This window comes from Nycticebus coucang, chromosome X (genome assembly GCF_027406575.1).
Source record: "Nycticebus coucang isolate mNycCou1 chromosome X, mNycCou1.pri, whole genome shotgun sequence".
Classification (NCBI taxonomy): domain Eukaryota; kingdom Metazoa; phylum Chordata; class Mammalia; order Primates; family Lorisidae; genus Nycticebus; species Nycticebus coucang.
This window is the reverse complement of record NC_069804.1, coordinates 65075981-65089840: the sequence shown is the minus strand read 5'-3', so window position 1 is coordinate 65089840 and position 13860 is coordinate 65075981. Positions and strand designations below refer to the sequence as shown.

Here is a 13860-nt window from a genome sequence, read left to right as displayed (position 1 = left end):
ATGAAAGCTATAACCCAGCTACAACTTAACAATAGGGGGAAGTGGGAAAGGGGGGGGTGGGTAGAGGGAGGGGGATCGGTGAGATCACACCTGTGGTGCATATTATAGGGGTATTTGCGAAACTTGGTAAATGTAGAATGTAAATGTTTTGGCACAGTAACTGAGATAACGCCGGAAAGGCTATGTTAACCACTGTGATAAAAATGTGTCAAATGGTTTATGAAGTGAGTGTATGATGCCCCATAATCATATCATTGTATACAGTTATGATTTAATAAAAAAATTTAAAAAAAAATATTAACTGTGAATACTATGAAAATCTCTGTGCATGTAAACTCAAAAATGTAGAGGAAATGCACAAATTCCTGGAAAAGCATAACCCCCCAACACTCAATCAGGAAGAAGTGTATCTCCTGAATAGATCAATAATGAGAAACAAGATTAAAGTAGTAATAAAAAAAGCTCCCCCCCCCCAAAAAAAAGCCCTGGACCAAATGAATTTACAGCCACATTTTAGCAGACCTACCAGGAAAAGCTGGTACCATACTGAAGAAATTATTTCATAATATCAAGAAGGGAATCCTCCCCAAATGATTCTGGGAAGCCAGTGTGACCTTGATGCCAAAGCTGGGAAAGGACACACAACAACAAAGAGAAAGCTACAGACAAAAATCTTTATGAATATAGATATAAAAATCCTAATAAAATAATAGCAAATAAAATTCAACAGCACATCAAAAAAAATTCACCATGACTAAGCGGGCTTCATTCCAGGGATGCAAGGATAGTTGAACATATGGAAATAAATAAATGTGAGTCACCAAAACCAGATCATATTAACACATCAATAGATACAGGAAAAGTATTTGACAAAACCCAGTATCTTTTCATGATAAAAACCCTGAACAAACTAAGTATAGAAGGAAAATATCTCAAAATTATAAAATCTAAATATGACAAATCCACAGTCAACATGTTGAATAGGGAAAAGCTGAAAATAGTGAAGCTGGAGTATAGAGTATATTCTTCAGTTCTCTACTGAAGAATAGAACAAGACAAGGGTGCTCACTGTCACCACTTTTTTTTTTTTTTTGTGGTTTTTGGCCAGGGCAGGGTTTGAACCTGCCACCCTTGGTACATGGGGCCAGCGCCCTACTCCTTGAGCCACAGGTGCCACTCACTGTCACCACTCCTCTTCAGTATGGTGCTGGAAGTCCTAGCCACAACAATTAGGCAAGAAAAAGAAATAAAGCATATCCAAATTGGGAAAAAAGGAGGTCAAGCTATCACTTTTTTGCTGACAATATGATCTTATACCTACAAAACCCCAAAGATTGCACCAAGAGCATCTTGGAATTGATAAATAAATTCAGCAAAGTCTGGCCACAGAATCAATGTCTACAAATTAGTAGCATTCCTATACAATAATACCAGTCCTGGTGAGAATCAAAGACTCCAGAACATTCACAGTAGCCACAAAGAAAATAAAATACCTAGGAATATGCTTAATCAATGAGGTGGGAGATCTCAACAAAACACTGAGAAAAGAAATCACAGAAGATACAAGCGAATGGAAAAACACTTCGTGTTCATGGATTGGTAGAATCAACATTGTTACTATATCCATACTACCCAAAGCTATTTATAGATTTGATGCAATCCCCATCAAAATACCAATGTCGTATTTCACGGATGTAGAAAAAATAATTCTATGGTTTATTTGAAATCAGAAAAGAGCCCTAATAGCCAAAGGAATCTTAAGCAAAAATAAAGTCTGGAGGCATCACATTACCAGGATTCAGCTATACTACAAGCCTATAATAACCAAAACATCATGGTATTGACACAAAAATAGAGACATATACTGTTGCATGACGGGAGATGCGAACGAGCAGCAGCTTTGCTGTAGGTGTAAACTCGCTCCTGTAATTATTATGTCAAGAAACAGACTATACACCTTGGAATGGCATATAGCAAAATTCTTTATTCCAAGTTTTAGTTTTATACTCTTCCAGTCACGTACACACCTAATCCATTATTTATTAGTTTCATCATCTTATCTTCTTTTTTACATATCTGTAATTTAACTTGAAAGGAAATATTTATCATATTAATGCAACCACTTGTGTAGTAAAACTCTTCTTCTAAACAGTGACTAATTTTTGGGCAGGTAGCTAAAAGGAGATCACAAAGATGAAAGTAGCCACAGGGGAACAGAGTTAATAGAAGAATATCTTTAATCATTTACTCAGTTTACTCAGTATGAAGTAATGTCTGTGACCTTCCTTCAGGGCAGGGCACCTATAGACCTCTGACAATATGTTGTTAACATATTGTCAACCCTCTGGTCAGTATCTCTGAGGAAGGGCGGCATGCCCTTTGATCTCAGGCTTCATGGGGTGTACTGCTTCAGAGAAAAGGCCTAAGAAATTCGTAACTCCAAAAGCCTAACTCTGCGAGTAACCCAGGGAGGTTCAAGCCTCTTAAGCCTCTGGAAGAAAAGCATGTCATTTTAAACTCACACTGAATTTACTTTGTGTGTTTGATGTAGGATATGTTTATTTCTAAATATTATCCTACATAGACTAATGGAACAGAGCAGAGAACACAGATATAAAACCATCTGCATACAACTAACTGATCTTTGAGAAAGCAGATAACAACATATAGTGGGGAAAATAAAGTTCTATTCAATAAATGAGAGAACTGATGCTTAACTGGTGCTGAGAGAATTGATAGCCACATGTAGAAGAATGAAATAGAACCCATGTCTTTCACCACTCATAAAAAATTAATTCAAGATGGATAAAATGTAAGTCTTAAGAATGCTAGAGGAAAATGTTGTAAAAACTCTTTTAGAAATTGGTCTATTGGCTGGGTGCCCATAGCAAAGTGGTTATGGTGCCAGCCATAAGCACTGAGGCTGGTGGGTTTGAACCTGGTCTGGGCCTGCTGAACAACAATGAAAACTGCAGCAAAAGAATAGCTGGGCATTGTGGTGGGTGTCTGTAGTCCCAGCTACACCGGAGGCTGAGGCAAGAGAATCACTTAAGCCCAAGAGTTAAAGGTTGCTGTGAGCTGTGATGCTACGCACTGTACCGAGGGTGACATTGTGAGACTGTGTCTAAAAAAAAAAAAAAGAAAGAAAGAAAGAAAGAAAAGAAAAGAAATTGGCCTAGGTGAAGAATAAATATAAAGACCCTAATGGCAATCAAAGCAACAAAAAGAAAGTAAATGGGACTTGATTAAATTAAAAAGCTTTTACACAGGAAAGGAAATAATCAACAAAGCAAATAGACAACTTATAGAATGAGAGAAAAATATTAGCAAACTATACGTTTGATAAAGGTTTAAAAAACAGAATCTACAAAGAACTCAAGCAAATCAGTAAGAAAACTGACAAATTCATTAAAAATTGGGCCAAAGGCATGAACAGAAGCTTTTCAAAAGAAGATGGACAAATGGCCAGTAAACACACGAGAAAATTCTCAATGTCACTAATCATCAGGGAAATGCAAATTAAAACCATAATGAGATATCATCTTACTCCTGTTAGAATGGCTTTCATAAAAAAAGTTCCAAAAACAATACATTCTGGCATAGATGCAGAGATAAAGGAACACTTAGACGTTGTTGGTGGGACTGCAAATTAGTACAACCTCTATGGACTACAGTATGGATATACTTGAAAGAACTTGAAGTAGACATTCCATTCTATCCAACAATCCCACCACTGGGTATTTACCCAAGGGAAGTCATTTTATCATAAAGACACCTGCACTTGAATACTATAGCAGCACAATTCCAGAAATGTACAATCAACCCAAGTGTCCATTAATTCAGTAGTAGATTAACAAAAAAATGGTATATGTATATGTATGGAATACCGTTCAGCCATGAAAAAAGATGAATCAAGGCCTTTTGCAATTTTTTTTTTGTAGAGACAGAGTCTCATGTACTGCCCTCGGGTAGAGTGCCGTGGCGTCACACGGCTCACAGCAACCTCTAACTCTTGGGCTTACGCGATTCTCTTGCCTCAGCCTTCCGAAAAGCTGGGACGACAGGGGCGCGCCACAACGCCCGCTATTTTTCTGTCGATTCTCTTGCCTCAGCCTCCCGAGCAGTTGGGACTACAGGCGCGCGCCACAACGCCCGGCTATTTTTCTGTTGCAGTTTGGCCTGGGCTGGGTCCGAACCCACCACCCTCGGCATATGGGGCCGGCACCCTACTCACTGAGCCACAGGCGCCGTCCCCTTTTGCAACAATTTGAGTGGAAGTGGAGACCATTATTCTAAGTGAAGTATCTAAAAAATAGACAGACAGGGAGGCGCCTGTGGCTCAAAGGAGTAGGACGCCGGTCCCATATGCTGGAGGTGGGGATTCAAACCCAGCCCCTGCCAAAAACTGCAAAAAAAAAAGAATGGACGGACAGTAACACAGTTTAACCCTCTGACCAGGGAACACTCAGAAAGAAAAAGTGCCAATTGAAGTGTGCAGTGATTGTAACAACCATTATGATACAAGGTGCACTGCTGGATGTTCTTTGGTTTCTTTCTTTTTTCTTTTTTTTTTTTTTTGCAGTTTTGGCTGGGGCTGGGCTTGAACCTGCCACCCCCAGTATATGGGGCCAGCGCCTTACTCCTTGAGCTACCAGTGCTGCCTTGTTCTTTGGTTTCTTACTAATCAAAATAATTCACTCAAGTTGGTTTCAGTTTTGAATTTTTTTAAGTTTGTTTTTTATGGGTTTAAGAGCACCTTTAATTGTCTTTTGTGTACATTTTGAATTTTAAAGATTTTCCAAAATAAACACAATTTTCGTCATGGGTGTGGGCACTGTTTAAACAAAATAATACAGGATGTGGGAGGATGGGTGTCCTGGAGGAGGGGCACATTCCAGAGGGATTGATGACCCTGATCGTGAGTGATTCCTGCGTGGGAATTCAGTTTCGAATTTATCGTACTCCATATATACTCCCACAAGAATCCACTATTTGTGCAAATTATTTCAGGCACAGCTGTGAAAAATATTGAGAACAAAACATATGATGCTTACAGACTCTAGTCAAATAATATAACAGTAACTTGTGTCCTCAAATTGTTGTTTGCAAAATGGTGAACATCTACAAGTGTTTGCACTAAAGGAACAGCTGGTATTGAATGCTTATAGGCATTGTTCACACCTAAGGAACATCTTGTATTGAATTATATGCTGTTCACAATCAAAAGGTTAAACTGAACTAACCAATGAGCACACATGTGCACAGAGGGAAGTAAAACTCAGTGCAATTCAAAGGGGAATGTGTCGAGGGGAATGAGGGGATAGGTGACCTACCTAACAGGTATAATGAACAGTATTTGGGTGATGGGCACATTTATAACCCTGACACAACCATAACAAAAATGATCCATGTAACTAAAAACATTTGTACTCCCATAATATTTTGGAATAATTAAAAAAATGTGCACATAAAAAGAATGATTAAAACATTTTTTTAAGAGATAAAGTCTCACTTTGTTGCCCTCAGTACCTTGGTAGAGTGCTGGGCATCACAGCTCACAGCAACTTCCAGCTCTTGGCCTTAGGGGATTCTCTTGCCTCAGCCTCCTGAGTAGCTGGAACTACAGGCACCCACCACAACGTCCGGCTATTTTTTTGTTGCACTTTGGCCGGGGCCGGTTTTGAACTCACCACCCTCAGTATATGGGGCCAGCACCCTACTCACTGAGCCACAGGTGCCTCCTGGATTAAAAATTTGTTTAAAACAAAAAGAGATGAAGTTTACCTATAATACTAGTTGTACTAGTAATTCATAATATGAGTTTTTAAAGACAAGGTCCATATGTTTTAAAATTAAAAACGCAAATAACTCATGGGTCAAAAATCATAAAAAATTTTAAAATAAAAAATAATGCATAGTAAAAATACTACATATAAAAACCCATGGAATTCTTCTAAAAGTGATAGAGAAAACTTTATAGCCCTAAATTCTTATTTTAAAAGAGACTGAAAATTGGCTCCATGCCTGTGGCTCTGGGGTTAGGGTGCCGGCCACACATACCAGAGCTGCGGGTTTGAATCCAGCCAGGGCCTACCAAACAACAATGACAATTACAACCAAAAAATAGCTGAGCATTCGGGCAGGCACCTGTTGTTCCAGCTATTTGGGAGGCTGGGTCAAGACAATCACTTTAGACCAAGAGTTTGAGGTTGCTGTGAGCTGAGATGCCACAGCACTCTACTGAGGGTGACATAGTGAGACTGTCTCAAAAAAAAAAAGAGACTGAAATTTAAAAAGGTAAAGATAAACTCATTAAATTAGAAAAAGAGAGCAAAAGGAAAAAGAAAGCAGAAGAAAGTGAAATATAAAGATAAAAGATAAAATTAATGAAATGGAAAACACTATCAAATGGTGGGGCTTGATGAAACCAAAAGCAGGAAATACATGAGAAAATGAATTATTGTAATTTAACACATGGTCACATTGTCATATCAATGGAGAAAAAAGCATATGATCATGGCACTAGATACAAACAAAGCATTTGATGACAGACTTAATAGCCATTTATAATAAAATCTCTTAGGAAATTAAGAATATAAAATAGTTTCTTTAGCCTGTAAGTCTAAGCCAAGAAAATCTATAAAATTATTAGGACACTGGGCGGCGCCTGTGGCTCAGTGAGTAGGGTGCCGGCCCCACATGCCGAGGGTGGCGGGTTCGGACCCAGCCCAGGCCAAACTGCAACAGAAAAATAGCCGGGAGTTGTAGCGCACGCCTGTAGTCCCAGCTGTTCGGGAGGCTGAGGCAAGAGAATCGCGTAAGCCCAAGAGTTAGAGGTTGCTGTGAGCTGTGTGATGCCACGGCACTCTACCTGAGGGTGGTACAGTGAGACTCTGTCTCTACAAAAAAAAAAAAAAAAAAATTATTAGGACAAATATGATTCAGAAAGGTTGTAGCATGTAAAATCAATATATACAAATATCGCCACATTCCCATTTATGAGAAAGAATTACAAAATGTAGTCTAAAACATATGTTTAACAGTAACTAGAAGGTAATTAGAAGTGAATCTAGAAAAGCATTTTGCAGATTTTCATTATTATTATGTGGTATATACAGTTTCGCTATAATGTAGAAAATGGTTTCCATTTTACCATTTGGTACTAGCTTTTTATGTTTTATTTTATTAGTAATTTTTTAAGTGTCAAACCCAGCTCCTCCTATCAATACATTTTTGGTAGATATTACCTTAAAAATTACAACTTCCAGGTGCAGGACATCAGAAAAAGTTGGATTGCAATGTAAATGTACCAAAGAAATGGAGTCATACTGCAATCCCTCAAGGACTGAAAAATAGTGAGAATATGGTAATATCATTTTTATTTTATATATATAAATAAAAAAATATATATATATATTTAGAGACAGAGTTTCACCTTGTCTGCCCTGGGTAGAGTGCCGTGGCATCACAGCCCATAGCAACTCCAGCTCTCGGGCCTAGGCGACTCTCCTGCTTCAGTCTCCTGAGCAGCTGGGACCACAGGCGCCCGCCACAAGGCCCAGCCATTCTTTTGCTGCAGTTTGGCCTGGGGCAAGGCCTGAACCCGCCACCCTCAGTAAACGGGGCCAGTGTCCCACCTACTGAGCCACAGGCGCTGCCCGGTAGTATTTTTTTCTGTTACTGATCATCTCTTTTTCCCCTGTTCTCCACAAGTCTTTATGCTCCACTCTGCCCCCATTTAAATGATATATTCCTATAAAACAGTTGTATACATACTATTAGAAGGAGTGTGTTGCATAAACGTTTAGACCATAAACCCTAGGGTCAAATATTCTGGGTTTAAAGCCCCACTCAGCTACTTAGTGCCGTGCAAGTTATACAACTTCCCTTGGCCTATACAAACTTCCTGAGTAGAGTTGTGATTAAACAAACTAAAACATGCAAAAACATACTTTAGAACAGTATCTAGTACACAAAAAGTCTTCAGTAAATTTTGGGTATTATTACAATTGTCAATGATTTAAATCACTGGGGGAGAGGATTATGTAGTTCTTTCATATTTTGACCTAAACAACTTTTTTTTGTTTCTTATCTGAACATTGCTCACCTTACAGTCTGCACCCAACTACACCTTTGGATAGAGCTAAAGATGAGAGAAGTAAGGCTGTATGGAATGTCAGAGAGATGCTTTTTTAATCTACTATCACTGAACTTTGTTACCTAGATCCTCCTTTGTTGCCAGTGTTATCCCATAATTCACTGACTTATTTATTCAAATATCTATTTCATATGTACTATGCCTATGTACAAGGCACTATGCCTTGGCCATCTATCCCCTACAATTACCAGCACAATTCCTACCCATTGTACAAACACCATAAGGGTTTATTATATGAATAATAAAAAAGGATGCCTCTCTCCTTTGGATTTATGATATTTGAGTTAGATTTGTGTTTTGTTTTGTTTTTTTTTTTGTAGAGACAGAGTCTCACTTTATGGCCCTCGGTAGAGTGCCATGGCATCACACAGCTCACAGCAACCTCCAACTCCTGGGCTTAAGCGATTCTCTTGCCTCAGCCTCCCGAGTAGCTGGGACTACAGGCGCTCGCCACAACGCCCAGCTATTTTTTGGTTTCAGTTCAGCCGGGGCCAGGTTTGAACCCACCACCCTCGGTATATGGGACCGGCGCCTTACCGACTAAGCCACAGGCGCTGCCCTAGATTTGGTTTTATATTTTGCATTCCATAAAGTTCATCTGAATTACTACAAGAGGCTGCTTCTCTGATAGTAAGAACTGGATTCCTAAAATACAAATAATATCACTTGCTTGAAAATTGTCTATGGTTGCCACTTACAGAATAAATGGCATATTCAGCATAACATTCAAGGCCCCACTGTACTCTATCTTCACCTCCTAGTCTTTTTTATAGATTCAGAATTATGGCCGAGCTGAGCTGTTCTTATTTTTTATTTATTTATTTATTTTTTTATATCATAGCTGTGTACATTAATGCAATCATGGGGCATCATACACTGGTTTTATATACCATTTGACATATTTTCATCACACTGTTTAACATAGACTTCCTGGCATTTTCTTAGTTATTGTGTTAAGACATTTATATTCTACATTTAGTAAGTTTCACATGTACCCTTGTAAGATGCACCATAGGTGTAATCCCACCAATCCCCCTCCATCCGCCTATCCTTCCCCTCCCTCCCCTCCCTCTCCCTCTTCCCTTTCCCCATATTCTTACGTTATAACTGGGTTATAGCTTTCATGTGAAAGCCATAAATTAGTTTCATAGTAGGGCTGAGTACATTGGATACTTTTTTCTTCCATTCTTGAGATACTTTACTAAGAAGAATATGTTCCATCTCCATACACGTAAACATGAAAGAAGTAAAGTCTCCAACTTTCTTTAAGGCTGCATAATATTCCATAGTGTACAAATACACAATTTATTAATTCATTTGTGGATCGATGGGCACTTGGGCTTTTTCCATGACTTAGCAATTATGAAATGGGCTGCAATAAACATTCTAGTACAAATATCTTTGTTATAATGTGATTTTTGGTCTTCTCGGTATATACCTAGTAGAGGAATTATAGAATTGAATGGCAGGTGTATTTTTAGATCTCTAAGTGTTCTCCAAACATCTTTCCAAAAGGAATGTATTAATTTGCATTCCCACCAGCAGTGTAGGAGTATTCCCTTTTCCACGCATCCACACCAACATCTCTGGTCTTGGGATTTTGTGATAAAGCTGTTCTTAGAACAAGGCCTTAGGGCTTTTGCTCTGGAAACAGGATGCCTGAGAAACATTCCCTCTCCCTCCACGTGGCAGATGTTATCCTTGCAGAGGTCTTCAAACTTTTTAAACAGGGGGCCAGTTCACTGTCCCTCAGACCGTTGGAGGGCCAGACTATAGTTTAAAAAAAAATACTATGAACAAATTCCTATGCACACTGCATATATCTTATTTTGAAGTAAAAAAACAAAACCGGAACAAATACGATCACACTGCCTCATGTGGCCTGCAGGGTTTGAGGACCCCTGTGAGACCCAAGGTTCCTCCTTCCTCTTTGATGGCTCGTGATTACTATCAGGCAAAGTGACTTGGTTCATTCTCCATATTTCCTGAATACATAGAGCAAGCAAACGTTATGAAACTTGGATTTGACCTTCATAGTGTAGCTTTTCTTTTTTAACTTATTAAACTCTCCTGCCTTACACAGAGATTAACACCCATTTCTGAGAGCTCACTTTACAATCCCCTCTGTGAACACAGTGCTGGGCATAGGCCTTCAATATGTGCTTGTTACTGGTCTTAAACCAGGCATTGTCCTAAATAGAAAACTTTCAAATGTATGCAAAAGTAGGGTGAATAGTACAATAAATCCCCACATACGCATCACTCAGCTTTAGATGATTAACTCATGCCCATCTTGATTATACCTTCCCCCACCTTGGCCTTACTGATTTTAAAAAATTCAAAAGATTCACATCTATTTCTTATACGTAGTAAGATACAGCCACAACTATTGCACCCAAAATATTGAAATTTATAATTTAATGTAATTAAATGCCTATCATTTCATCCAAGCATAATCTGTGAAAGAGCTGTATAACAACTGCGTGTTCTTTCTTCCATTCTGAAAACATGGAAAGAAGGCAGAGAAAGAGGGATGGAGATCTGGGCGAAGGCATAAATAAGTTTCAGAGAGCCTGGACGACCCAGGTAAAAAAGAAAGAATCTGACCTGAAACCGGGTGGGTGAAATTTATTTCACTACTTCTCTGGAGAAGGGTCCGAATTCAGGCTGGCTGATGCTGGAGGAGGTGTGGAGGGAGAAGAGGTACTACCTCCGTTTGGAGTTCATTCTGGATAATTCCACCGCGTAGCAAAAAGGCAGCGCTTTTTTGGCTGTTTAGCTTCCCTCGTGTTTCCAGGTGGGAGCGTGGATCTCCTGGAGGCACAAGGTTGGTCCCCCATAAGGATTATAGGTTCTGGGAGTCAGTTGTCAATTTTCTCCGGTAGGCCCTGGCAAGGCCGAGAGACTTGAGATGGTGGCGGATCCCCTCCAGTCACAGAGCCAGTTTCCTTTTGGTTCGCTCTTACCGTATTTCCTGTATCCTGAGACATACATCCCCTCTTTGCCTCCACCCTCCTCCCTACCTCATCCATTTTAACGTTTCTATGACGATGGGTCTTGAAATAACACCTGCATTATATATAGTGTTTTTCCATAGCGCCCTGCTCCCCAAGTGCAACTAAGTCTATGGTGAGTTTTACACATTGTATGTAATTTTAAGATTAGAAGAAATTAAAGTTTTCCTCTAAGTAGTAAACTCTGCATGGCTTATGGAAATATGTGTAGGAGGGTCGTGGGGTGGGGGATGGTAACCCGAAGAAATTATCAAAGAGCTTTACAATTTAGTTTCCAATGCACATCACAGAGCCACGAAACTAGCTATGACTATTTAAAATGCAATATACAAACGTAAGGTGACTAGAGTGTAGAATAGCATACACCAGCACTGACTATGAAGATTGAATGTGTTACATACATACCATGACGTCTTCATATTTTAACAAGTTTTTAAGTCTTCATAGTAAGCCTTTGAAAGCATATTATGTATTTCCCCCCACATTTTAACATCTAGAAAATTTATGAAACCTGACAATTGATGGCACCCCATAATTTAATTAGCAACTTAAAAATTTTTTTTAGGAGTATGAATATAATGACTCATCTTACTATTGATAAAATGTTACAGTCTATGATATATGGTGAGTAAGTAGAAGAAATTACAAAGTGTCTTAGAAGAAAGGGTGTCTGGAACTTTTCAGAGCTTCATCATTCAAACAGCCTTCAGAGCCATCTCCCTTTGGCTATAGACAAACTAGACTGCACCTCACCAGAATTGTCCTCAGTGTTTTTTAATAGAGAGAGTTCAACATTTAATGTCGAAACAGAAACTGGTTGTTAATAAACTCTGCTATATACAAACTATGTGATTGTTAAGTAATTAATTAAATTTTTGGAATTTTGGTTTCCAGGGTACACTAATTTCTTCCTCGCAAAGCTACTGTCATAATGAGGGATAATATATTTTAAAGCACTTACTACTACAACTACCTCTCATCTCCATCATCGCCTTCCTGCAAGCACCTAGCACAGCACAGCCCTTTACACAAATTAGGTATTTAGTAAAAGTTGGGTAAATACATGACCCTGTGATTTTGTACTTTATTCTGCTAATAAAAACAGAAAATTCAGGTGTTATATAGCTATAGGTTTAGTAAATTAAGAGAAATAAAAGAAATATGTATCTATTTTAGTAAAATGACAGGACTTTAAAAATTATATCAATTCCAGATGGGTTTGATATATGGTACCCATTTGGCTTGAAGTGAAAACAGTCCTGGCTTGGCGCCTGTGGCTCAAGTGGCTAAGGCGCCAGCCACATACTATGGAGCTGGCCCGCCAAATAACAAATGATGGCTGCAACCAAAAAATAGCCGGGCGTTGTGGTGGGCGCCTGTAGTCCCAGCTACTTGGGAGGTGGAGGCAGAAGAATCGTTTGAGCCCAGGGGTTGGAGGTTGCTGTGAGCTGTGATGCCACAGTACTCTAGCCAGGGTGACTTGAGGCTCTGTCTCAAAAAAAAAAAAAAAAAGTGAAAACAGTCCCAAATTAGGGCTGCTGCCATCAACAAAAATGGTTTCTATTACACCTACATGTATTTGTTTATTTATTGATTTGTAATTGTGGCAAACTATACATAACATAAATTTTATCATCTAACCATTTTTAAGTGTGCAGTTCAGTTTATGTCGTTGTACAAGAAATTACTAGAACTTTATCATAACCATTGAACAACTTCTCATTTTCCTCTTTCCAGCCCTGGCAACCACTATTTTATATCCAACTGGATTTTGTTTCCTTTTGTTATAATAGAAAAGAGAATGAAAACCTTTTTCCTTGCAGGTTTCAAAATGATCTTTCCTTGTCATTATGAAATTAAACTTTTTCTCAACATCAGGGAATCAGCTAAATATCAATCATGGAACCAGAAGAGGACAATGTTAGGTTAAAAGAATGTTGAGCCAGTTTTGAGAAGAGCTATACATTCAAATTTCTTTCGTAATTTACAGCACTCAAAGAAGGATAACAGAGAACAAAACTAAACCCACTGGCTAGGCATGGTGGCTCACACTTGTAATTCTAGCACTCTGTGAGGCTGAGGTGGATTGCTTGAGCTCAGGAATTTGAGACCAGCCTGAGCAAGAGCAAGACCCCATCTCCACAGAAAACTGGATCTCCAACAGAAAAACTGGCTGGGAATCATGGCAGGTGCCTCTAGTCCCAACTATGCAGGAGGCTGAGGCAAGAGGATCTCTTGAGCCCAAGAGTTTGATGTTGCTGTGAGCTATGCTGGACACCACAACACTCTACCCAGGGTGACAGAGTAAGACTCTGTCTCAACTCCCCCCAAAACCCAACTAAACCCATTTTTGGGTGATAGTAACTTGTTTTCATTTTTTTTTTTTTTACCCTTCCCTTCCCTTCCCTTTCCTTCCTTTCCCTCAATGACTGATACCATGGAGTCAGGTTCCCAACTTAACTATGACAGTAGGCCTTGGAAGTGAGTAAACAATCTTCAGACGTTGGTACATAGGCTCATTTGGCTTCATTAAGACCTACCTAGCAGTGTCCTTTATGTAATGGTTATTGAGGATAACAGTGGCTGGCATCAATTATACATTGTGTACTTGCATTGAAGTATCAAAATATCACATGTACTTTGTAAATATGTACAACTATTATGTGTTCATAATAATGTAAAATAATT

The 13860-nt window shown here is 39.0% G+C and overlaps 1 protein-coding gene across 1 annotated transcript; it reads right to left on the bottom strand.

Annotated features, from left to right (window-relative positions):
* Positions 1-10794: 10794 nt before the first annotated feature.
* On the bottom strand, positions 10795-10998 carry NBDY (negative regulator of P-body association). Its single transcript, XM_053579203.1, is given in 1 exon segment — positions 10795-10998. A coding segment is annotated over 1 exon segment (204 nt).
* Positions 10999-13860: the final 2862 nt, after the last annotated feature.